Raw genomic sequence first — 25,840 nt, 5'->3', positions numbered from 1 at the left:
AAACACAATATCTATGAATAATGTACCCTACTAAATCACTGATAGTAGGTATGATTTTAGGAGAAGTGTTATATGATGTGGTTTGTGGCATTGTTCATGTAGTGCAGCGTTCTCCTCTCTGCATTTGAAAAATTAGTTGTTTATTTTTTTTATTTGATTAGATAGCCATGCATTCCTGAGCCAGACATTGACTAATCTCTCTCCCTGTTTTGGATGGTTTGGTTTGGGAATCCCCCACAGCTTTAATAATGAAGAAAAATGTCTGGGCTGCTTTTTTGATGATAGCTTTGCCTTTCAGTAGCAGTATTTAAAAGCTTTGATATTACTTTACAATATCAGATCTTATTATTTTCAGTTTATTAATGATAACGCTGTGAAGAAATTTGTAACCAAAATTTTATGCTGTTTTTCCACATCAAATTAAATTTACAAAACTGATTTTATATACCCAGAAATCATATACTAAAAATACTAGCATCTACTTTAATGCTTAAGATAACTTTTGTAAAAAATAAAATGTCAAAATATGGGTGAAATAATGTTCCAATGTCATTCAGCATAACATATATGTGACCCTGGACCACAAAACCAGTCATAAGGTTAAATTTGACAAAACTGAGATTTATACATCATATGAAAGCTCACTAAATAAGCCTTCTATTGATGTATGATTTGTTAGGATAGGACAATATTTGACTGAGATACATCTATTTGAAATCAGAAATCTGAGGATGCAAAAAAATCAAAAAGACTGAGAAAATCACCTTTAAAGTTGTCCAAATTAGGTTCTTAGCAATGCATATTACAAATCAAAAATTACATTTTGATATGTTTACAGTAGGAATTTTACAAAAAATCTTCATGGAACATGATCTTTACTTAATTTCTTAATGATTTTTGGCATAAAAGAAAAATAAAAAATTTTGACCCATGCAGTGTATTTTTGGCTATTGCTACAAATATACCCCAGTGACTTAAGACTGGTTTTGTGGTCCAGGGTCACATATATTAACGTAAAATGATAATTGATGATTGATTATTGCTGGCAAATGGGTGAAACCTAGTGGTTTGTAATGATTTAAAATGACAGTGAATACAGTAAAAGTTTTTGGGTCTGCACTGTGATCCTTTAAAGGAGTATTTTAATGTCATCTAAGCTTTAAAAAATATTTTTTGGTACATAAACTATTGTTACAATGAATTACATTTCTTCTGTATATCATGGTAAATATGTATAATAGCCATTATTTTTGCTCAGATTAATTTAATCAATTAAATCTGTATTAAACTTTGACCCATATGGTATATGCCAATGGCTCACAAAGTCACTGCGAGCAGTTGATCTTAAGAAAAACAGTTTTATTTATAAATTACAACTTTAACTTCTTACTAAAAAAGAGACATGAACATCTTTGGATTTTCTTAAGAAATAGTTATGGTTATAGGTGGATACTGAATCTACACCCTCAAAAAACAGCAGTGAGTCATTCTATCCTAACAGTATGAGGAGCTTTGTTTGTCTCAGTGAGAAGAATATTCCAGAATTCCATCCAGCGTTAGAGACGGCAGTGGCGAGACTGCATGCCTGTTTCTGTGTGCCATACTGAGCCAAAATGAATGTACCTAAAAATTCCTGGCCACGTTTTTTAGATTGTTCTCCAGTAAGAGGACTCTTCTGAAGTCTGTTTCCTTTGCCTCAATTTGCCAAAAGGTCACAGGAAGTGGCCTCCTTCATTGACAGTAAAGCTTTAGAGCTTTTTTAAATTGCAAAGAGACCATTCAAAGAGCTCTTTTCATGAACTCATGTTGATCATTGTGCAGGCATATTGACGTTTAATAAATACATGTCTTTGTGCACCTTATTTGAATAATATGAAACCTGAGCTGCTACATGCATGAGATAACCTACAGCAGGGCTATTCAATTAGATCCATTTGAGGGCCGGATTATCGAACTGGAAATTTGAAGCGGGCCAAGGGGATGGGGGCCGTCCCGATTTTTTTCTAGGGGGCCTGTACAATTAAATTGAAATGCATATTCAGTAAAATTAATGAACTAATATTACCAACACCAACATCTATAAAAGGTTAAGGTGCTGTCTGTCAATCAATAAAAAAATAAAAAAAATCACACATTTTTTTGTAATTAATCATGAATAATCGCATATTTATATATTTATACTGTCATAATTTCACAATGAATCTCCAAATTAAGGTAGAAACAACAAAGTATTTTTAAATATGTGTTTAATAGCATCTTTTTACCAAGTAGCCTATTATTAATGAAGTATTGATATCAATATTGCTACTGGTGTCTCTATTAAATGAATTTTCTCTCAGTTTTACATATTATGTCCATTCAACATTACAGTAGAATTGAAAGCTCAACATTTAATAGGCTCTGAAATATATAACAGCTTTTAATTTAGGTGATTTTAAAACAATCTTTACATAAACTACAAATTGTATATGCATAAAATATACAGATTATTATTTCCATATACTTGTTATAATCGTTATTTTATGTTTTTAATTTTACATTAGTGTTTGTTTACCACAGTATATTTACCAGTATATTTTGTCCATCAAAATATCATTCAAATTGGATCAAAAGAGCTTTAAAGTGTTTAAAATGGTTTTGCAAAATGATAGAAAGTAATTGAAAAGTGCTTGAATTTCTCTCTCAAAAGGTTGAACAAACCCTGAAATTAATACTGTAATAACATTCGACTTTGCTTAAGTTGGTGTGACTTCTGGTTGTTTGACCTACAATAGCGCTGATAATAACAGAATTCTGAGCAGAATTTGAATGATTCTCACTGATCTTTCAGCAACCTTAAATTCATTCTGGGCGAAATCAAACACTTTTCACTGGATCTCGCAGCACTGTGCAGTAACAGTGTCGCGAAATCAACTTTGGTTCCCGAGGCTGTTCTGTGCTTGGACAAGTTTGTGTTGCGGTCGGAGCTGATAAACGGTCCGCGCTGCGCAGCTCAAACGTGGCGCGCTTTGGTTTCTCTTTCGCTTTGTTTGCCGTTTAATGTTTCTCATATGAAACAGAAATAGCAGCCCGTATGAGTTGAATAACGCGGTGATCGCGCCATTGCGACCGCTCACAAAATTTAGTCGCACCGGCAGAAAAAATGCGACCATTTGGTCGATGTCTGGAGCCCTACAAGTGCTTGTCAAATCTGCCGTCTATTGATGTTGCGATCTCCGGTAGATTGCTGTTGTTCTTGGCTCTCTAGCTTTTCTTTTTTGGCTGGCCCGCCGTCTAGTGGACAAACTAATTAGTGCAAAAACCATTCAAGCCACCTGCTGCTCCCTCGGGCCGGACGAAGATGATTGGCGGGCCGCATTGGGCCCGCGGGCCGCCAATTGAATAGCCCTGACCTACAGTATCTCACAAATGTGAGTACACCCCTCACATTTCAGCAACAATTTTACTATTATCTTCTCAAGGGACAATACTATAGAAATGAAACTTGGATATATTTTAGAGTAGTCAATGTGCAGCTTGTATAGCAGTATATATTTAGTGTCCCCTGAAAATTACTCAAAATACAGACATTATTGTCAAAATAGCTGGCAACAAAAGTAAGTACACCCTAAGTGAACTTGTCCAAAGTGTCAATATATTGTGTTAGCACCATTGTTTTCTGGCACTGCCTTAATCATCCTGGACATGGAATTGACCAGAGCTGCACAGGTTGTTGCTGGGATCCTCTTCCACTCCTCACAGAGCTGCTGGACGTTAGACACATGGTGCTTCTCCACCTTCCGCTTGAGGATGCCCCACAGGTGCTTAATAGGGTTCAGGTCTGAAAACATACTTGGCCACCCCATCACCTTCACCTTCAGCTTCCTTAGCAAGGCAGTTGTCATCTTGGTGGTGTGTTTGGGTTGTTATCATATTGGAAAACTGCCATTTGGTCTAGTTTCTGGAGGGAAGGCATCATGTTGTAGCCTGGCAAGCCAGACCCACATAAATGTAGGGTCTGGGCACTCTCCATAGACAGGGCTCAACCGGAGGGGTGGGATAAACTCCTCTCCACGCAATAGGATAGCGCTACAACCAATCAGAGACGTAGTCTGTCAGGTGACGTAGTCAGAGCGACGAAGATTTTTAACAAAAATCAGTGCACTGTGCAGTCTGTCAGCTAAATAATAGACATAGATGCGGGCACTAAACCTTTAAAAGTAAACAAACATGCACAGACAAATCCAAATTACACCCTGCGGCTCGTGACGATACATTGATGTCCTAAGACACGAAACGATCGGTTTTTGCAAGAAAATGAACAGTATTTATATAATTTTCTTTTTACCTTTGATACACACCCACGTCCATCTGTCATGAGCACGAGTTTAGCATATCTATGATTCGACTCGTCACATGTGAACGCGCTTTGATGTAGTATACGCAAACACCGAAAGGGGAAATATGTAAAAAAAAGTCCAGGATGAGTTTGCGCAAGCAAACGTAATCTTTTTCAGCTTTAAATGGGTTTGAACAACCAGGACAAGCGCAAGTAATTACCATTTTGAATAGCCGCTATATCCACAATCTCTGTGCACTGTGTGAACAATGAGTGTCGTATACACGCCACAGATCGCTTCCGGTGTTTGCGTATTCTACACCACAGCGCGTTCAGATGTAACGAGCTCCTGCTCAGGACACATGGACGTGGCTGTGTATCAAAAGTAAAAAATTATATAAATACTGTTCAGTTTTCCACGCTTAATTCACGGAACCAGGAATTCATGTCTGACGGAACTTATGGTCGCAGGTCAGTCGTCATCATGTTAAGCCCGCCCACCGACTCGTGATTGGCCCGGTACATCTTGGATTTTTCGGAAATTTAAGTGAATTGAGAGTAACTAGACTGACCTTGGAAGCAAATGTAATTTGCTGCCGCTAGGGGCGCGTCTAGATTCTAGGCTAATCATGTTGTGCTTCAGAATGTACAAACCGACTTGTTGCAGTGTGCGGTTGCATGGTTAATCAACATACTGATGTTATCACTTAGGGTGTACTCACTTTTGTTGCCAGCTATTTTGACAATAATGGCTGTATGTTGAGTTATTTTCAGAGCACACTAAATCTGTACTGCTATACAAGCTGCACATTGACTACTCTAAAATATATCCAAGTTTCATTTCTAGAGTATTGTCCTTTGAGAAGATATATTAAAATGGTTGCTGAAATGTGAGGGGTGTACTCACTTTTGTGAGATACTGTACTTCATATAACCTGCTCCACTTTAGTTTAACCATACATTATGCTTATATATGATATAGTGGAGAAATTAAATCAGGCCTTCAGTCACTTTAGAGGTTGAACCTCAAACGTGTTTCAGCAATCTCCTTTACTTCCCACCAGGAGGCACTGTGAGTCAAACAATCATCTTATATCATATATACCAGTTTGATGGGTCATAATATTATTTATATTTAAAAGTACATGGAAGACTCTAGGATGTTTCTAGTACAGCAACTGCATTATGTGTTAAAGAACATTGCAGCTTTGATTAAACACAGTTGTATATTTTAGCAAGACAGACATTGATCCCATGAGAAAAAAATGGTCTATTTTGTTTGTCCACATTATGTTTCACTCTGAATATGCTTTGAAAGCTTTATTCTCTTTGCATTGGATTGATGCAGTTTGAGGCAGGGTGTAAACACCTGGAATCAGACACCAGAGCGATGCAGAGCTCTGAGCATCAGCACTTTTACAGGTCACTGCTGTAACGTTTCTGTATTATTGTCTGCCCTTGAAGATTTGGCAGTAGTGAACAATCAGGAGGAGATGGGGTTTTGAACTGCAGAAGTGACACAAACAGATCTTTTTCAGATGTGTTCACACCTGTAGTTTGGTCTCTTATAAGGATATGGTCACAAACTTACACATTGGTTCAATAAGGTTGGTTTAAAAATCCATTTTTATTGATTTCTAATGTTTTTAAAGAAGTCTCTTATGCTCATCAAAGTTTGATTTATTTGATTAAAAATACAGAAAAAAATTATGAAATATTATTTCAATTTAAAATAACAGTTTTCTATTTTAATATACTTTAAAATATAATTTATTTGTGTGATGCAAATCTGAGTTTTTTATTAGCCATTCAGTATTCAGTATCTTTTTCCAGGATTCTTTGATAAATAAACAGTAAAAAATCTTTACTAACAATACAAGTCTTTACTATCACTTTATTATCAAGTTAACACATCCTTGCTGAATAAAAGTAATAATTTCGTTTAAAGAAAGAAAGAAAAAAATGACCCCAAACTTTGAACGGTGGTGTATATTGTTTGAAAAGATTGCTATTTTAAATAAATACTATTGTTTTAACATTTTATTCATCAAAAAATCCTGAAAAAAATATCACAGGTTCAAAAAAAAAAAAAGCAGCACAACATTTTCCAATATTTATAATAAATCAGCATATTAGAATGATTTTTGAAAAATCTTTTGTCATTGAAGACTGGAGTAATGATGCTGAAAATTCTACGTTGCATCACGAGAATAAATTATATTTTAAAGTATATTAAAATAGAAAAAAAAATATTTTAAATTGCAATAATATTTCACAATATTACAGATTTTTCTGTATTATTAATCAAATAAACGCAGCCTTGATGAGCAGAAAACACTAAAAATCTTACTATTCCCAAACTTTTGACCAGCAGTGTACATACTTTTTCTATGGCAAAAAAAAGTAAGAAAATATGTTTTCAGTAGACTTTCAAAATTTGCTTTGCTTGAAAAAACATGAAAATATGCAGTTACAATTTTTTCCATTTGATTTAGTCGAGTTGTGCAAATACAATGAGACTTTCAGTAATCAAGATCTGGCAGCAGCAGCATATTTTTCCACTTGGGCGGGCGATTTTTGGACAGCTTTTTTTGCGCATGAATTCGCCCACATGCCAAAAAACCAATGAGAAAACGCAAAACAATAATGATGATTCATAGCAATAGACGCCAAAGCTGTTGTGAAACCTTTCACCTGACTCTCTCTGGGACAGATTTAGCAGGAAAGTACCATTGTTTGGGCAAATAAATGATTTATGATCAGTTACATATGTATTCCAAAATTTCATTATGTGTGGGAATTTATGGTAACAAACATTTAGCCATTCTTAATATCTCAAATACCTTGGGTATGCAAAGCATTCGCAGCTTATATGGACTGCTCGTTTCTGGTGTACATATGTTGGTATTTTTACCAGGTGAGAACTTACAAAGAGCTTATACAAAATAGCCTCCAGCATCTCCTGGACCTTACAGGACATGCAGTTTAGACAATGAATGGATAATAATAATAAGCATTATTATAATAACAGTAGGCTTAACAAACACCATTAATAATTCAATGTTTATTCTAGTGATCAAATGTAAGAATACAATCAAGGGAAAGTAAAATAGCATTGCATAAATGAAAAGTTTCAGGAAGACCAGCTAAAAATGAAAGTAGCAGAGTAAAAGAAATGTGGTCTATATGTAAATTCAGAGGTCAAGCAAAAAGAGCAAACGGTGTGGAGGACTGAACCAATAGTGTTGCTGGCTTGTGTTGCCTGGTCTCCTTTTACAGCTTCCTGCCATGTATGCTATTTTAAAGAGACACACAGCTGCACCTGACAATTTCCTGCAGAGAGGGCAGGGCTGCACACTGGTGTCCACAAACAGAGAGAGAGAGAGGGAGGGAGAAGAAGAGAAAAGGCGAGAAGAGAGGGAGTGCAGATAGATAAGTGAAGAGAGGCATCACTTCTGAGACAATCTGCGGCACTGGGGCCATAAGCAAGTCTGCCTTTCATCAGCAGGGTCTGTAAGCAAAGTGACGGACTGCATCTTGCGTTTCATGGAGACAGGAAATCGGGATCAGTAGCATTGGAATACAGCCAATGCCAGGATTTCATTTCTACGAAGGGTACTGCGGAGACATGTGGCATCTGTGAATAACAAAGACTATCATAAACATCTGAAGGTACAGCTATCCATCATCTGGCTTCACTGAGAATGAGAACCTCTTCTGGAATCCTGGGCATTTGCTTTGGCACTTGAGTTCTCTGTTATCCGAACGGGATCTCTGTCGTGTTTCCTCAGTTTAGTCGTGAGGGTATGGTTGATCTTCAGGCCAGACGTGAGGCCTGCTCGTTCCCATGAAGAGGTTTGGTAGTTTGCGTCGGACCAAGAGGCGCCATGACGAGGAGCTTCTCACTGGGAGACGGCAGTCAGAGTCGGCATGTTTGTCTGGTACGGTACTAATCAGGATATGTCTCTATATAGAGCCTTCAGCTAGACATAACAGTATTGATATCTGTCTGGTGGGGGAATGTTCCAGTCTGCCTTGATGCTACGAGGAACGCATTGACTGTTGTTCATCATATAGTCTCTTTGATGTGTGTAGTATATGTTTGTGCTGCGTGACACACTTTGTTGTTTGAACTGGAAAGTACAAGGAAGTTACAGTAGGCTGGAATGGTCTATGAGCTGTGTATTATGTAAGTCTTTATTTATCACTTGGCAGTGAAACTCATTTCAGACCTAATTTGGTTCAGGGTTGACCCTGAGGCCGTCAGCTGATGCCTTCGTCACAGTGACGCAAAACAAAAATGTGACAGTGAGTTCCATTAGTACATTAAGAGTAAGGCTTGAAAGAGACACCAGACTCACCTGAAACATTTTGTCTCTTGATTGTAGTCTGAGATCCCTTGATACATTTTTAATTGATTTCTAAACTCAAATTGAACTGGAGGCATGAACTGGAAATTCAAAACATATGTGTTTTGCCTAATATACTTTTTCAAAATGTATATTAGGAATATAAATGAAAGAATCTCTGTGACATTTGGACTCAGCTTGGCCTTGTACTGACTTGAAGTTGATGTAGTGTTAAAATACTGTCCCATATAATACTGTCCTATCTTAAAGGAGAACTCCGGTGTGATTTTGACCTAAAGTGTATTGAATCATGATACCGAGTGTGAACGTACCTTGCATATCTCATCTCGGTTTGTCCCCTGCAGTCCGAAATCTGGGGTCAGTTAGCCGATGCTCACAACAGGTTGTCAATGAGAGTCAACAGGGCATCGAAGAAGCCATGTAAATAAATCACTGTTTTACGCCATTTACGAGGCACAAAGTAGCTCCACACTTCATGGGTAGACTTCCAAGGGCCCTGACATTTAAAACGAGACATTGAGAACTCAGAAAAAGCACCGGTAGTTTATTTACGAGAAGATTTATACAGACAGTAACTGCAAGTAGTTAAGCGATCGCCGCCATCTTGAATGTAGTCACGATAAGTCGAGTGTCGAGCACCAAGGAAACTACAACCTGATAAGTTCCTTCCTGCTCGTCACTCGACTTATCGTGACTAAATTTAAGATGGCGGCGACCGGTCTGTTCCTGGTGGAAAATGTCTGTATAAATCTTATTGTAAATAAACTACCGGTGCTTTTTCTGAGTTCTCAATGTCTCGTTTTAAATGTCAGGGCCCTTGGAAGTCTACCAATGAAGTGTGGAGCTACTTTGTGCCTCGTAAATGGCGTAAAACAGTGATTTATTTACATGGCTTCTTCGATGCCCTATTCACCCTCATTGACAAGCTGTTGTGAGCATCGGCTAACTGACCCCAGATTTCGGACAGCAGTGGACAAGACGAGATGAGATATGCAAGGTACGTTTACACTCGGTATCATGATTCAATACACTTTAGGTCAAAATCACACCGGAGTTCTCCTTTAATATGCAGAAATAACCAAGTAGGGTGCAGAAGTTGGTTTCCCCTAAATACTATGGCACTATTAAAATATTATCCTGCTTGTTTGGGTGTTCTGACCAATCCAAACACAGCATTATTGGCTTAACCAATGGTGTACAATACTATCTGTTGGCTGACCAATGGCAGACAGAGGGATTGTTTGGGAAATCTTTCTGAAAGCTAATATTTTTGTAAAACCGTACAGTGCTGCTAGTAGTGCAGAAACGACACAATCAATTTTTAAAATCTGTATATTTTCCCTAGAAGTATAAACAGTATGCCACAATCAAAATATTATCTTGCTTGTTTGGGTGTCCTGACCAGCGCAACACAGCAATATTGGCCATAAATTTGGAGATGGGACTATCTGTTGACTGACCAATGGTAGACAGAGGGATTGTTTGGGAAATCAGTTTGAAAGCCAATACTTTTGCAAAACTGTATGCTGCTGCTAGTAGTGCAGAAAGGACACGCTCCCCCTTTAAAATCTGTATATTTCCCCTAAAAGATCAAACACTATGGCACTATCAAAATATTATCCCGCTTGTTTGGGAGTTCTGACCAACCTAAAAAAGCAATATTGGCCCAAGCAATTGCATAAGTTCGGGGTGGGACTAATCTGTTGGATGACCAACTGCAGACAGAGGGATTTTTTGGGGGAATCTTTTGAAAGCCAATATTTTTGTAAAACCTATACTAGTAGTGCAGAAATGACACATCTTTAAAAATCTGTATATCCCCTCTAAAAGTATAAACACTATGTCAGTTTGTTTGCATTTTCTGCATATCCAGAATGTCTGGATACACATACACATTCGCTGAATCATATGATAGGTCACATTATGTTAGCCTGACTGGAGTGTTGTATTAGAGTCACAGAGGGGCTTCACTGTGTGTGTCACATGAAATAGTGTTCCTGACGCAAATCAAACAAGCTCAGGTTGCCTCACCACACTCTCAGCTGAATCCAAATTTTGGTTCACATTTATATGGGCTTAGGATAAAGGTTAGGATTAGTATGACAGATGATTTTAACAGCCAACAGCCATTATGTTTCCTGACTGACTTTGACATTGATTATTTACTAAATAGAAAGCATGGAAGCCTCCGTTGTCCTCTGGAAGCATGTCAATAGTCTTCTTGCTCAATCTGGTTAACATGGTAAAGCCATTAGGATGTGCTGTGTGGAATATCATGCAGGATGGTGTTGATATGAACATTCTCATTTGTAGCATGCCAGTTACTCAAATGACTGACAAGGATAAAAATACAATGTAAACCACCAGCAAGCACACAATTAGAAAAGATGTAAGAAATGGGTGAAAGGATTTGTGGACACCTTTCACACTATTCCATTGCATCATTAAAATTGAACTAAATTAACACATGCATTCATCCTTCAAGTCTCACAGTACATGGTGCCATCAAATAGTGTAAAACCAGAATCCCTCACTTAAACATAACCATGGGACACAGTCAAACTGGTCCGAGTCCCAGCATATTCTCTGGAGGCCAGACCTTGTGCTGTGAGTGAGTGTTATCTGCCCTTGTGGAATGTGTAGCAGTGGCAAGGCTAAAATAAGAAGCTAACGCAGCAACACCGAACAGGTCCAAGCCAGCTGGTTAAATCTGGCTAAATGTCAGGAGATAGTTAGGGTCCCGAACTCATGTTCTCCTGCACACATATTGGCCTTTACTGATTACTGCCCACATATTCTTAATATGAGAAGTGTATTTTTGGTCCAAGCTTTATAGAAAGCAATATAGGAGAGTTACTGTACTGTACCTACATCCAACAAGCATCCCTCAGCATGCATAGTTATTAATGTAGCATCAGTAAAGATTTCAGCACAACTGTATTTATGAGCTCCTCACATCTACTGACATAAATCAAGGAGTGACAGAGTAATCTTGTAAAGTATTTATTAAACCACCCAGCCAGTGTGCTGGAGGGAAAGACCTTGTTATGAAGGAGGCCAAAGGTGTTAGTAACATCAAATTTTGCAGGTATAAAGTAGGGCTGGGGAAATAAACCAATGCATCGCAAATTGAGAAATGATTCTGCATCTGAGATTTTCTGAGCTTAGCTTATAACAGCAGATGGCACTGCATTCATGAAGCACAGCTCACACCGTCAAGCAAGAAGTTCATAACAAGCAGATTTCTGCTGGTCAATGTGACAAATTATTGTGACGAACTTGAACCCGATATGAAAACTGCATGGATTCTTGATTGCAAAAATTAGTTTTTCAGAAACAGTGAAAGTTAAGAGGGGTCCAAACAAGACAAAAAATAAACTAAAGGGCTTTTCACACTGGACTACCCCTTGATATAAACCAGTAAATCTTGAGATACACTTTCCTGAAGAGTTTAGCACCAACTCACCTGCTTGTAACTTTCTAGAAATCCTGAAGACCTTGATTGTCTTGTTTAGGGGTGCTTGAGTAGGGTTGGAGCAAAACCAAGCAGGAGAGTGGACCTTGAGGGCCAGAGTTTAGAACCCCCTGTTTTATACCCTTAAAGCTTTAGTTGCACTAGTCTTTTCTTTACTATTTTGATGTATATCTGAGTAAAATGGCTTCTAGAACATGAAAAACATAGGCTGTGATTAGATCGGGAATTGATTGGAACATTGTTGTTTGCTGTTTGAAATCTCCTGCAAAATTTAATAAAAATAAGCATTGTTCATTTTGATTTCATGATGACTGTAACTCCAGTAAGAAGGAAATTTAAAGGGAATTTCACCCAAAAAGGAAAATTCTGTCATTAATTACTCATATCTTTTCAAACCCCTAAGACACTTGTTCATCTTCGGAACACAAATTCCTCTTTAGTCTCCTCTACCGTGTCAGTCTTTGACGTGCGTTCACAAGATTACCACGGCGCAAACCGAATGTACACGCATACATCGTGGTACTCTCATGAACGTGCATCGAAGACGGACACGAAAGTTATTTTAGTTTTCTTTGCACACAAAAAAGTATTCTTGTACCTTCATAAGAATACGATTGAACCACTGAAATCACATGGACTATTTTATGGATGTCCTTACTACCTTTCTGGGCCTTGAACATGTCAGTTGCGTTGCTGTCTGTGCATGGTCAGAAAGCTCTTGGATTTTATCAAAAATATCTTCATTTGTGTTTCGATAATGGACAAAGATATTATGGCTTTTAAACTGCATGAGTGTGAGTAATTAATAGGAGAATTTAATTTTTTGGGTAAACTAACCGTTAAATTTAGGAGCTTTTTACCCTTCTTTATATCTAGAGCAGGGTTAGCCCAGATTGTAATGCCAAACTAGCACAATGTGAAACTGTGCAGTGTTTAAATGTTACAGCTAGATACGTAGCAACAGACACTCAATCGTGTGCCTCATATTAATATACATTGGACATTAATGGAAACACAGTGTGTTGAATAAACAGTCATTTCAGTGTTTAAGGGGAAACGTCAAATGGTGACGTTAAACATGAATTGGAGAGAAGAAGAGATGGGTTTTATTCTTCCCTCTACAGTCTGAAAAGTCCATTGAGGAAAAACCTGATAGTACTGGGTGATATATAATACAAGGATGTGCAATATTAGAGTCTTTATTTTAAAGTCTAAAAAGCCCTCAAGACATTTTTGTGTTTTAGTTTTGTGTTTCACAGAAGGTTTGGAATGACACAAGGGTACGTAAATAATTATAAAATTGATATTATTGGGCGAACTATCCCTTTATAATTTGGTTTTGGTGTCATACCTCGTACAGAAGTCAATATGTGCATCACACTCAATAATTCAGCCTGAAATAGGGGTAACAAATTGTATGACTTACTCTGACCTCTATCTGCTTATTGGTCACTGGCTGCCAAGACCATGGGAGTCTGTCCCACTGAATGAACAATAATATCAAGGAAAGTTGGATGTTTTTGGTGTGTCGACAGGGCCATCAACACCCAGCTGGGCCTGTTAATGCCCACCCGCTGAGAGGTGTGACTATACGCACTAACACATCTCATTTTTGAACGACTATGTAATGAAGTTAATGAATGACGAACAGATGAAAATAAGCTAGTGGGACACCAGCATTAATTGATGCCAGCCTGACCCCAGCCTCAAATGGACACTTTCCTTCTTACAGAATGAGGAGGCTTGCCACGGCTAACCCTACCATTTCTACAGTAAACTAATTGATCACAAAATAATCACACCATATTGTCCTTATGATGGAAATCAGTCTTCTGAATCATTTCCATGCACATTTGCCAGTCTAAAACAGAACGTTTTGATTGTAAAGCATAGAGACCGTAGACCAAGCATAGAGACATACTGTAGCCAAATGCCTCGATAGCAGCGATACATGAGTGAGGCCCTGACCTGAATATGTCCAGTTGCTTTAACCCTCAGCTGAATGAATGTACTGATATTCTAATCATGCTTCAGATTTAGAGATTCCTCTGAGCATATGTGCTTTTGATCGTGCTGTCGCAGTATTAGTAGAGGCTGGCACAGTAATATATCAGTGCATGTGTTGTGTCATGCAGTACATGAGAGGTTATGTGAGGCCTGTCATATGAGACACACCTGTTTGCTGTGGTATCTCTGGTGAATCCAGTGAGTGATTGACTCTACAGTAAAACTGAATTGAAGGAATATTCTGTGTTATATACAAGTTAAGCTTTGTCAACCACATTTGTGTAAAATTGTGCATAAATTTGGGCAGAAAATCATTTAGAATTGCTCTTACAGTTGAGGTCAAAAATTTACCCTGCAGAATCATCAAAATGTTGATTATTTTACCAAAATAAAAAGGGTCATAAATGTATGTTATTTTTTATTTAGTACTGACCTGAATAAGGATATTTCACATAAAATATGTTTACATATAGTCCACAAGAGAACATAATAGTTGAATTCATAAAAATGACCTCATTCAAAAGTTTACATACACTTGATTCTTAATACTGTGTTGTTACCTGAATGATCCACAGTTCAGTGATAGTTGTTCATGAGTCCCTTGTTTGTCCTGAACAGTTGAACTGCCCACTGTTCTTCAGAAAAATCCTTCAGGTCCCACAATTTTTTGGGTATTTTCAGCATTTTTGTGTATTTGAACCCTTTCCAGCAACGACTGTATGGTTTTGAGATCTATCTTTTCACACTGAGGACAACTGAGAGACTCATATGCAACTATTACAGATGGTTCAAACGCTTACTGATGCTCCAGAAGGAAATGCAATGCATTAAGAGCTGGTGAAAACGTTTTGAATTTGAAGATCAGAGTAAATTTAACTTATTTTGTTTTCTGGAAAACATTTAAGTATCTTCTGTAGCTTCTGAAGGGCGGTACTAAATGAAAAATTATATTTAGGCAAAATAAGAAAAACACATTTTCATTCTGTTCAAAAGTTTACATCCCCAGCTCTTAATGTATGGTTTTTCCTTCTATAGCATCAGTGAGTGATTGAACCCTCTGTAATAGTTGCAAATGAGTCTCTCAGTTGTCCTCAGTGTGAAAAGATGGATCTCAAAATTATACAGTCACTGCTGGAAAGGGTTCAAATACACAAAAATGCTGAAAAACCAAATAATTTGTGGGACCTGATAGATTTTTCTGAAGAACAGCAGGCAGTTTAATATGAAAAGCTATCACTAAACAAAAAACAAAAACACAGCTCTGGATCATTCAGGTAACAACACAGTATTAAGAATCAAGTGCATGTAAATTTTGGAACGCTTTTATAAATTCTAATCAATTATTTTTTAATTATTAAACTATAATTTCCCTTGTGGATTATATGTAAATGTCTTTTATGTGAAATATCTTAATCAGGTCAATACTAAATAAAAAATAACATGCACTTTGTATGATCCCTCTTATTTTAGTAAAATAGCTGTGATTATTGAAATCCACTTTGCAAATCCAGTACTTCATTGTCTTCTCTACTGATGTGTCTCACAGGCTCTGGGCTTTCAACTCCCCCCACCACCCCGACACAGAGTCCCGTTCCACCGGTCTTCTCTTTGGAGACCCCCAGTCCTGTGGAGCGTGTGGAGGAACGCCGTTCCCGCTCTCTCTCGTCACCCCCTGACACAGGCCTGCGCTTCAGCCTGAGCCCCTCCAACACCAAACCCCCTATCGCCTCGTACACCTTTAACTCTACCTCACGCCAGGTGAGTGAACGACTTTACACTTGTCCCATAGAGAAGCAAAGTCATTTGTGACTCATGCAGGCAAAATGAGTCAAAAATGCGCACTGACTAATTTTGAGCAACAAGCAAAAAAAAAAAAAAAAAAAAGTGAAAAATATCAGTTCTGGTTGAATTTGAGGTTTTCACAAAAATGAGTTCCTCGTCTAGCAATCTAAATGCTCTAAATATTAATTAAACATCTAAAATGATCTTTATTTGTACGTTTTCTCAGGTGTACCTTATTCTCGGCTCACTTCTAGACGACTGCTGCTGCTTATCACCACAAGATCTAGGTCTCTTGTTGCAAAGCACAGCATTCCAGCTCTGTGAATATTCATATCGAACATGAGTCCAAAACAGTAAAATATTATTTTCAAGCCAATGCTGATGAAAACAAACAATCGCGCTGACTAACATTTGCAAAGTGCGTGCACAAGACGTGCCTCTCTGAGAGCGTGCAATCCCCTATAAAGTACATTATTCCGAAATATGTCTTGGAGAGATTCACACAAACGTTATCTGTTATGTCTTACATAAACGTTTAGTCAATGGTTGGGGGAAAAATCTGATGTGTAACATTATATTAGATCTATGCATTACAGTAGGCCTTAATATAGATCTGTCTCAACGTTAACCAAACATTAAAAGAAAAGACAGAATCACTCACTGCTCTTGATTGAACTACTGTTTATTTGCATCTTTGTTCTTTAACAACAAAGATAAAATTAAAAAAATTGGTTAAATTGTGATTAATATTATAGCAATTATTATTATCAAAATAACTGGAGGAAAATATGCAACATTGCGTGGTGATTTTAGAATCTTCAGAAAACTTTAACTAGATTTTTTCTTAAAATTAACTCTGCTGACTCTATCGTCTTCTAACGGCTGTAATTGGTCATTTTTGTCCAATTCCATTTCATTTTGACGATAATTTAATGGAAAATGTCAAAAGAAAAAATGACTCATTTTTGAAAATTTGTTCATTCTGACTTTTTCCAGCTTATTGTCAACAAGGGTCATATTTTTACACCTCTAGTGGCATTTTCAATCAACCAATGGCATATTTATTAAAAATACAAAGGTGATTTTATACACTTAACATATAGTTTGAGGTCTTTCAGTGACAACAAATTGTTGGACAAAATGATTTTTCTTGTTTTGAGTTATTTATATTTTTAGAAATTTACCTCAAAGTGATTGATATTTGCATCCGTAATGTATCAGTTGTGTAACTCAAGTACAAACTATTTGAAGCTTGCTTGTAATTGCCATTTTAGTAATAGTCATTGTATATTTTGCACAGGGGGCTTATCACTTATCCATTAATATAAAATAAACAACATAGTCTGTTTGACTGGCATATCTATAAAGTAAATCTGTGTAACTGTTTAAAATATTACTTGTACAGTATACATGGGACAATGTATTATGGAAGTCCACTGCAGAGTATTTATTTTTATGGAAAGTGCAAAGGGATAGTTCACCCAAAAATGAAAATTCTGTCATTAATCACCTTCATGTCATTCCAAACCCGTAAGACCTTTGTTTGTCTTCGGAACACAAATTAAGACATTGCTGATGAAATCTGAGAGCTTTCTGAACCTCCATAGAGAGCAATGCAACTGAAATGTTCCCAGAGCCAGAAAGGTAGTTAGGACATTGTTAAAATAGTCCCTAATTAATGACAGAATTTTCATCTTTAACTGACAATCAGATGTTGCAGATTATACAAAAATTATGAGAAAACGATTTATCTGTGTGTATTTAGGATATATAAAATCCTAGCTATGTAATTAACCTTACACTGTGTCCTAACTACACGCGACACAACAAGCAATTTGGCTGTCCACACAAGACACGACATGATAATGTGATGTGACAGATATCACAGCCACTCAGAACTCAGGTTTGGGGAGCCATGTCATCTGCTGGTTTGGGTCCATTGTCTTTTATCAAGTCCACAGTCAACGCAGCTGTCTACCAGGAAATTTTAGAGCACTTCATGCTTCCTGTTGCCGACAAGCTTTTTGGAGATAATGATTTTATTTTCCAGCAGGATTTGGCACCTGCCCACAAAGCCAAAACTACCAGTACCTGGTTTAATAGCCATGGAATAACTGTACTTGATTGGCCGGCAAACTCGCCTGACTTAAACCCTATTGAAAATCTATGGGGTATTGTCAAAAGGAAGATGAGGGAACAGAGACCCCGAAATGCAGACGAGCTGAAGGCCAATATCACCTCAACTGTGTCAAAGGCTGATGGCCTCCATGCCACGCCGCCTTAATGCTGGAATTAGTGCAAAAGGAGGCCCAACACTGAGGACATAATACACTACATTAACACACTTTTCAGTAGGCCAACATGTGTTTAAGATCCTTTTTTTATTGGTCACATGAAGTATTCAAATTTTGTGAAATACTGGATTTGTTTTTTTGTCTTTAATCCATAATCATAAAAATTAAAAAAAAATTTTTTAACTAATATAACATACAAGTTTCACTTTTTGAAACAAATTATTGAAATAAATGGACTCGATATTCTATTTTTTGGCACATACCTGTATTTTGGCTCAGGCCCTTGTGAAATGCTGTCTATCTAGGCTAGGGCTGTGCAATTAATCGCAATCGCAAAAAAAGATCGCAATTGACCTTATGCACGGAGCGTTCTTTAGAACTTCCGCATAAAGATAAGCCAGCTCATAAACTTCCGCTGAAGCTCATTTTCTATGTGCTACATATTAGGTGGACACTATTGAGACTCATCTACTACCTCGTTCTTATCAGAAACTGAGAAAAATTATAATTGCAACATTATAAACAATGTTAGCGGCATGAACATTCAGATTCATATTATTTAACAACATATCATTTAAATGCGGAGCCTGGCAATCCGTAGTCTCTGTATCTGCATAGTTGTACATTTAAATGCTGACAGCTAAACACTATCATAACGTGTTTAAGCTAACGTTAACTAGCTAGCGATACTTCTCTTCAAGGACATCTTAATCGTATTCTTGATAATCACTAACTTGCCTTCATAGTCATGAACACATTTTTAAAATCTTGCAATATTTTAAAGCCTTTTTTATTTTCTAACTCTACAGCTGTGAAATCAAATGTACTTCAGGGACTCACTTTTCATTCATAAAAACGGCATCGGAAAAAAAAATGACTTCACGGAAAACAACGTCTATTTATGGAATTACCCATTTAACCAATAGATGGCAGCAGAGGATTATTTATTGTGAAGCTGACTTTCAAAATCCCTATATATTTTTCAAGACGTATTGCTTTTCGATTTATTATAAAATTACTAGTATAATAAATTGTAGTACTTTTATATACTGTATATATATATATATATAGCCTATATATAGTATAGCAAGTGCAGAAAGTCATTAAGCTTACACACAAACAGCCAATAAAGATGAATTATTTAAATACTAATAGTTCACTACAAATACATTAAATATTGATGGTATAATAATTAAATAATGCACTCAATATGAATCAATATGAATTTGAAATATTTTATAAAATTTAATAACTACATCTTTTAAGTTTTATCTTAAAATTATTTAAATATAAAATTATATTATATATTATATAAAATATTTATTAAAGCTATTTAATAGCCTATATTTAACCAACACAAACTTGCTACTGCTGTAGTTTTGTTACTGTGAAATTAGTCTGAATCATTTAAGCTCTTTTTTTGACATCAGCTTGTCATTTGTTTGGTCCTGTTATTACTGTCAATCATAGCAATGACTCGCGCATATTTAGCCGATTTACTCGCGTATTTTTTTAAACTGGCATTTGTCATTTTTGAAACGTGTACATGGACGTTTGGTCCTATTAGACAAACAACACTTTTCTTCGATTGTGAATGGATTATGTAGAGAAAACGAACAAAGTGCGCTCATATTACGGCACAGTACAGTTGACCGGAAATGACTTAGCTGGCTTGAGTAAACAAGGAAGTAATTCGTGCATATGGTCAATTTAAGCACATGACCAGATGTACACACAGAAACTTCACGGCAACCTGTCAAAATAAAAGTACGGTTTAACATGAAACAGATCAATATTAGTCTTGTATTACTTTTGAACAGTATAATGTACAAAACATACATAAAACAATGTATATGATTAAAAAAATACTGCAACAATATTAACCACTTAATTGTTGAAAAAACACTACAATTATTATTTAAACGTTTTAAACTGAATATAATTTTTCTTCCATGTAATGATTTTAACAGTAAACTTCTGTTTGTTTGCCAAAAATTAAAAGGGTTTATTTTTCATTTGATTAAAAATAAATAAATGTTTATGCTTTTTGATTATCAGAAAAATTAAAGCACATAAGAATTTCTAAAAAAAAAAAAAAAAAAAAAAAAAAGCAAAAGATTGTAGAGCCCTCAAAATGAAAAATAGAGAGTTTTGGACTTATTTTTCCACTGAAATGAATGTTTTCGTTATTACACAAAGTAGGCTAAAGTACCGGGAAAAAAGTAACATGGCTAATTTATTTTATGTTGTCTGTTTTAAAGACAGTTTTACAACAGTTTTGTTTATTAAACTTAATACTATGTTATTTCATTGTGAAATGTTTTGTTATGCACTTCTTGTGCACTGAATACATTTAGAATGTATGTATGTAGCAAAAATCGCAATATGATTATTTTGTCCATATTGCACAGCCCTAAACCAGGCGGCTCACTAGGTTTTGAGACAAGCCGTGTCGGGTGATTTGTGAATGGTCACTGAATTCGCATTTCGCGTTCGTTTCGTCGTCGTCCAGCAGAGAGCGACAGAGCTATAACTAAAGCCAAGGTATCGCTTGAGAGCTAGTGTTGACATTATTCGCTTCAAATGAAGTAGGTTACTCTACCTGCGCGTCGTTTTCCTTTAGCTCAGAATGCAGAAGTAAAACGGACAGATTCGGAATGTTCGACTCTCACCTTTGCGGGGGTGTCCGTCTATTAATATTTCACCACTGCGCGGAATGAATCTGTGAGTGAAAGCTCTGCATTGAGAACATTATACATTTAGGTTCACCCTGTTTCCTATGTGGTGATCAGACTGCTTGTTTGAAGATAAGCAGATTTTAAAAATGGACGCTCCCACTTCATAAGATCTAATAGCGTTTTACTAACTTGAAGTAAGTGATTGTTGTTAAAATCATCAGCCTGTGTCTTTGCGTTTCAGAGCTACGTATTTGCTGAAGGCATGCTGGAAAAACTTGAACTTGATAATGAAGGTAAATGAGTATGTTTATGTTCCGCATTGCTTGCTTATTTTATTTCATATGCTCTAAGTTATTTTGCAGATTAAATATAGGTTTGCTGTATGTAACATTTATAAGTATAATAGATATCATTCATAACATAATTGCATTGTATATTTACAAAGAAATTGAATTTAATATTAAACTTGTATGCAAAATATATTTGTCACATCTTTAAGTGTTAGATACAGGTGACTAATGATTCTAATGCTAATGATTCTCCTGTTTTCAGCTGCTGAAGAGCCAGACAGTAACATTTACATGCACTTTATGAAATCCCACAAGTGCTATGACCTCATCCCCACCAGTTCCAAACTAGTGGTCTTTGACACTACATTACAGGTACATCTTAAGTGTTTTCCGTTGTCTAGTGCAAGAACAGAAAGTCAAAAGTTTTGGGTATGGTTTTTCAAACAGTAGTTTGTTGTCTACAGATCCATATGCATGAAGTTGCATATTTTAAGTATACATACTAACCATGCAAAAATAGTTTTAGTATGAGCCACAGATACCGTCTTTCAGTTTTGCTTCCCAGTTGTTGTTTAAACACATGATGTCTAAGTGATTGTGGTTAATGTTTCATCAGTAAATAAATCTTAGTTGTTGACTCAAATGGATGGAATCTCTTTGAAGTGTATGGGAGGCGGTCATAAAGCTAGGTTTGTCAGGGTTAAACAGTAATCGTGTGCAGATATGTGCCGTTATCAGATTTGGGGGTAACACACCCTTATAACCAATTAACCTGTTGACTTTGCTCTGGCTGAGGGCCAGTTTAAAATAATAAAGCTCAGAGAAGAGAAGATCAGTGGAATTTAATGCTTACACTGATTGACATAATGTACTTGTTTGCGATTTAAAGTTTCTGAAATGAAGTTTTATGCCTCTCTGGATTGTGATATAAAGTTTATGGGCCATAAATTGAAAATTGAAGTCTTTATGTGAATTGCCTTTATATTAAAATGTAAGTTAATTTTTAACGGATAACTGTTGGGTTGGTCCAAAAACGGAGAGAATCTGTGCTAGAAATGTTGGGTCCAGGGTCCAAAATGTGCCAAATGTCAGCAAATAATGACACTTGTGAGTAAATAAAACAGCTATGTTCTGATTAACTGATAATTTTTTAAGTCAAATAAAATGAAATCCTTACTGATGTAAGTCACATGAGCATTTCATGTAAACCAGAATGTACTAGAAAGAAGAACGTTATTGCAACATCTTTCGCAAAGTCTGTTAACATTTTAAGTTTATCTGAGATGCTTAACATATTGCATATTCTTTGTATTAAAACTTCAAAACAAAGTTTAAATAAATAACAATATGTTTTTGTTTATAAAGCTGCTTTCCCAAGCTCAAGCTTGCTTTACAATAAGCATACTGTTTGAAATTTAAAGGATTCGTTCACTTCCAAAACTAAAATTTACAGATAATTTACTCACCCCCTTCTCATCCTAGATGTTAATGTCTTTCTTTCTTCAGTCGTAAAGAAATTGTTTTTTGAGGAAAACATCTCAGGATTTCTCTTCATATAGTGGACTTCTATGGTGCCCCCGAGTTTGAACTTCCAAAATGCAGTTTCAATGCAGCTTTAAAAGGCTCTAAACAATCCCAGCCGAGGAAGAAGTGATAGCGAAACGATCTGTTTTTTTTTTTCTATAAAAATTTACAGTTTATATACATTTAGCCTCAAATGCTTGTCTTGTCTAGCTCTGCGATGCATCTTCTGTGCACTTAACACAGTTAGGGTATGTTGAAAAACTCCATCTCATTTTCTCCTCCAACTTCAAAATCGCCCTACATCGCTGCAGAAGTACCGACCCAATGTTTACAAAATGAACGTGGAAAGAAGGTCAAATGGCCTTTACAAAAAAAAGGTGAAAAGGTAAAACAGTGATGTAGGATGATTTTAAAGTAGGGTTGTGACGGTGAGGAAATTTTCCTGGTCGTTTGAGTTTTACTTTCACTTTAAAATGATCGTCAATTTAGCGTCAAGCAGTTGTTTGTTTTTAGTTTGTTTGAGTTTTCCCTCATTTCCTCACTCATTCACTTTTAAATAGCTTGTAAAAGTGTTGTGTGCATTTTACTTTAACTTCAAAATTAGCTGCAATTCTATCAAGCAGTTTTTGTTTTTAGTTCATTTGAGTTTTCCCTCATTTCCTCACTCTTTTAAATGGCTTGTAAAGGCACCATGCGCATTTTACTTTCACTTTTAAATTAGCGGCATTAGCGTAACGTAATGAACTTTTATTAACAAAACTTATTAAAATACACCATATGCCTAATATAAAAAAACAAATAAATTACACAGTTTAAATAGGTACAGTGCCTTGCGAAATTATTTGTACCCCTTCATTTTTTTCACATTTTTTTATGTTGCTGCCTTATGTTAAACTACTTTACATTACTTTTTTTCCCCACATCAATCTACACTCCCTACTCCATAATGGCAAAGCAAAAAAAATAGGTTTTTAACATTTGTGCAAATTTATTAAAAATAAAAAACTGAAAAGATCCCGTTGCATAAGTATTCATACCCTTTTCTGGGACACTCGAAATTTAGCTCAGGAGCATTCATATTGCTTCTAGATGTTACTACACTTCGAGTGGAGTTAAACTGTGGCAATTTCATTTGAATGAGTATGATTTAGAAAGGCACACACCTCTCAGAAAAGGTCTAACAGCTGAAAATGCATATCAGAGCAAAAATCAGGTCCTGAGGTCAAGATAACTGCCTGTAGTCAGTGACAGACTAGCGTTAAGGCAATGAACTAGAGAAGAGTTCAGAAACAAATCTGCTGCATTGAAGGTTCACAGAAGCATTATCCATAATGGAAGACGATTGGAACAACTAGGACTCTAGAAAATGTCTGCCAGCCCCCATCCAAGCTGACAGAGCTTGAGAGGTGAAAAGGTGAGGCAAAGAATGGCAGATAATTGCCAAATGCAGATGTGCAAAGCTTGTCACATCATACCCAAAAAGACTTGAGGCTGTAAAGGTGCTTCAACTATGTACTGGGTTAAGGGTATGAATACTTATGCAATGTACTTATTTCAGTGTTTTATTTTTAATACATTTGTAAAATTCACCTCTCAAGCTCTGTCAGCTTGGATGGGGGCTGGCAGACATTTTCTAGAGTCCTAGTTGTTCCAATCGTCTTCCATTATGGATAATGGAGGCTACATGCTTCTGTGAACCTTCAATGCAGCAGATTTTTTCTGAACTCTTCCCTAGATCATTGCCTTAACGCAAGTCTGTCTACAGGCAGTTATCTTGACCTCAGGACTTGCTTTTTGCTCTGATATGCATTTTCAGCTGTTAGACCTTTTCTGAGAGGTGTGTGTCTTTCTAAATCAGACTCATTCAAATGAATTTGCCATAGTTTAACTCCACTCGAAGTGTAGTAACATCTAGAAGCAATATAAATGTTCCTGAGCTAAATTTTGAGTGTCCCAGAAAAGGGTATGAGTACTTATGCAACGGGATCTTTTCAGTATTTTATTTTTAATAAAATTGCACAAATGTTAAAAACCTATTTTTTGCTTTGCCATTATGGAGTAGGGAGTGTAGATTGATGTGGGAAAAAAAGTAATTTAAAGTAGTTTAACGTAAGGCAGCAACATAACAAAATGTGAAAAAAATGAAGGGGTACAAATAATTTCGCAAGGCACTGGGGTATGAATAATTTCGTGAATAAAGGCACTTTATACAAAACTTAAAATCAATAAACACTGGAACCAAATAAATAAGTAACATAGATCGTTTATTAGCAAAACCAATAAGAATGCCTGGAGGCACGGCATACACCTTGATGTAATATAAAATAAAATACACAGTTTAAATAAATATAAATCAGCAAACACTGTGGAACCAAATAAATATGAAACTTCCACTGTTACCTTAGATAAATGGCAGAAGTCAGCAGGCTTTTAAAAATCCAAAATATTTTTTAAAACAGGCGCTTTTGCATTTGGTTTTGAAACTCTTCCGCCATTGTCTTTTCTTTCTCACCTTGTCAGTCAGCTGAAAAGAGCAGCCGCGTTCAATTTTAACTGTATTGTGTGTTCTCTAACTGAACTAAATGATTTTTATCATTATAAAAAATTAAAACGACAGTGGGGTGGTGCTGTGGTGGACAAGTGACGAAACAGTCAACACCGACTATCGCAGCAAGCCTATTTTGAAGTTGGAGGAGAAAATGAGATGGGAGTTTTTCAACACCCTAACTGTCTTGAACCCAAGTACACAGAGTACCCATGCGCAGCACAGAGCTAGACAAGATGAGCATTTGTGGTTAAAAAGTGGATAAATTATATATATATATTTTTTTTAATAACCGATAAGATAAGGTTGTTCAGAGCCCTTTGATGCTGCATTTAAACTGCATTTTGGAAGTTCAAATTCCATTGAAGTCTAAATGTTTCCTCCAAAAGCATAATTTTTATTACAACTGAAGAAAGACATGAACATCTTGGATGACAAGGAGGTGAGTAAATTATCTGTCAATTTTTATACTGGAAGTGAACTAATCCTTTAAGAGGAGGAATAAATCACTTTTCAGTAGTTTTACTCCCTGGCTCTTTTTGTATGATGCTGCAAAC

The 25,840-nt window shown here is 36.3% G+C and overlaps 1 protein-coding gene across 1 annotated transcript in view; it reads left to right on the top strand.

The window, feature by feature from the left end:
- The window catches only part of prkag2b (protein kinase, AMP-activated, gamma 2 non-catalytic subunit b), a 69,380-nt gene that overhangs the window by 22,696 nt on the left and 20,844 nt on the right, over positions 1-25,840 (top strand). Inside the window, exons 4-7 of the mRNA XM_073849471.1 lie at positions 15,717-15,928; positions 21,166-21,217; positions 21,477-21,586; positions 22,949-22,986. Coding sequence (XP_073705572.1) covers positions 15,717-15,928; positions 21,166-21,217; positions 21,477-21,586; positions 22,949-22,986 — 412 coding nt within the window. The remainder of the gene's footprint in view (positions 1-15,716; positions 15,929-21,165; positions 21,218-21,476; positions 21,587-22,948; positions 22,987-25,840) is intronic.

Source organism: Garra rufa, chromosome 10 (genome assembly GCF_049309525.1).
Source record: "Garra rufa chromosome 10, GarRuf1.0, whole genome shotgun sequence".
NCBI lineage: Eukaryota > Metazoa > Chordata > Actinopteri > Cypriniformes > Cyprinidae > Garra > Garra rufa.
Note: the sequence above shows the minus strand (reverse complement) of the source record. Positions and strands in the feature narration are given on the sequence as shown.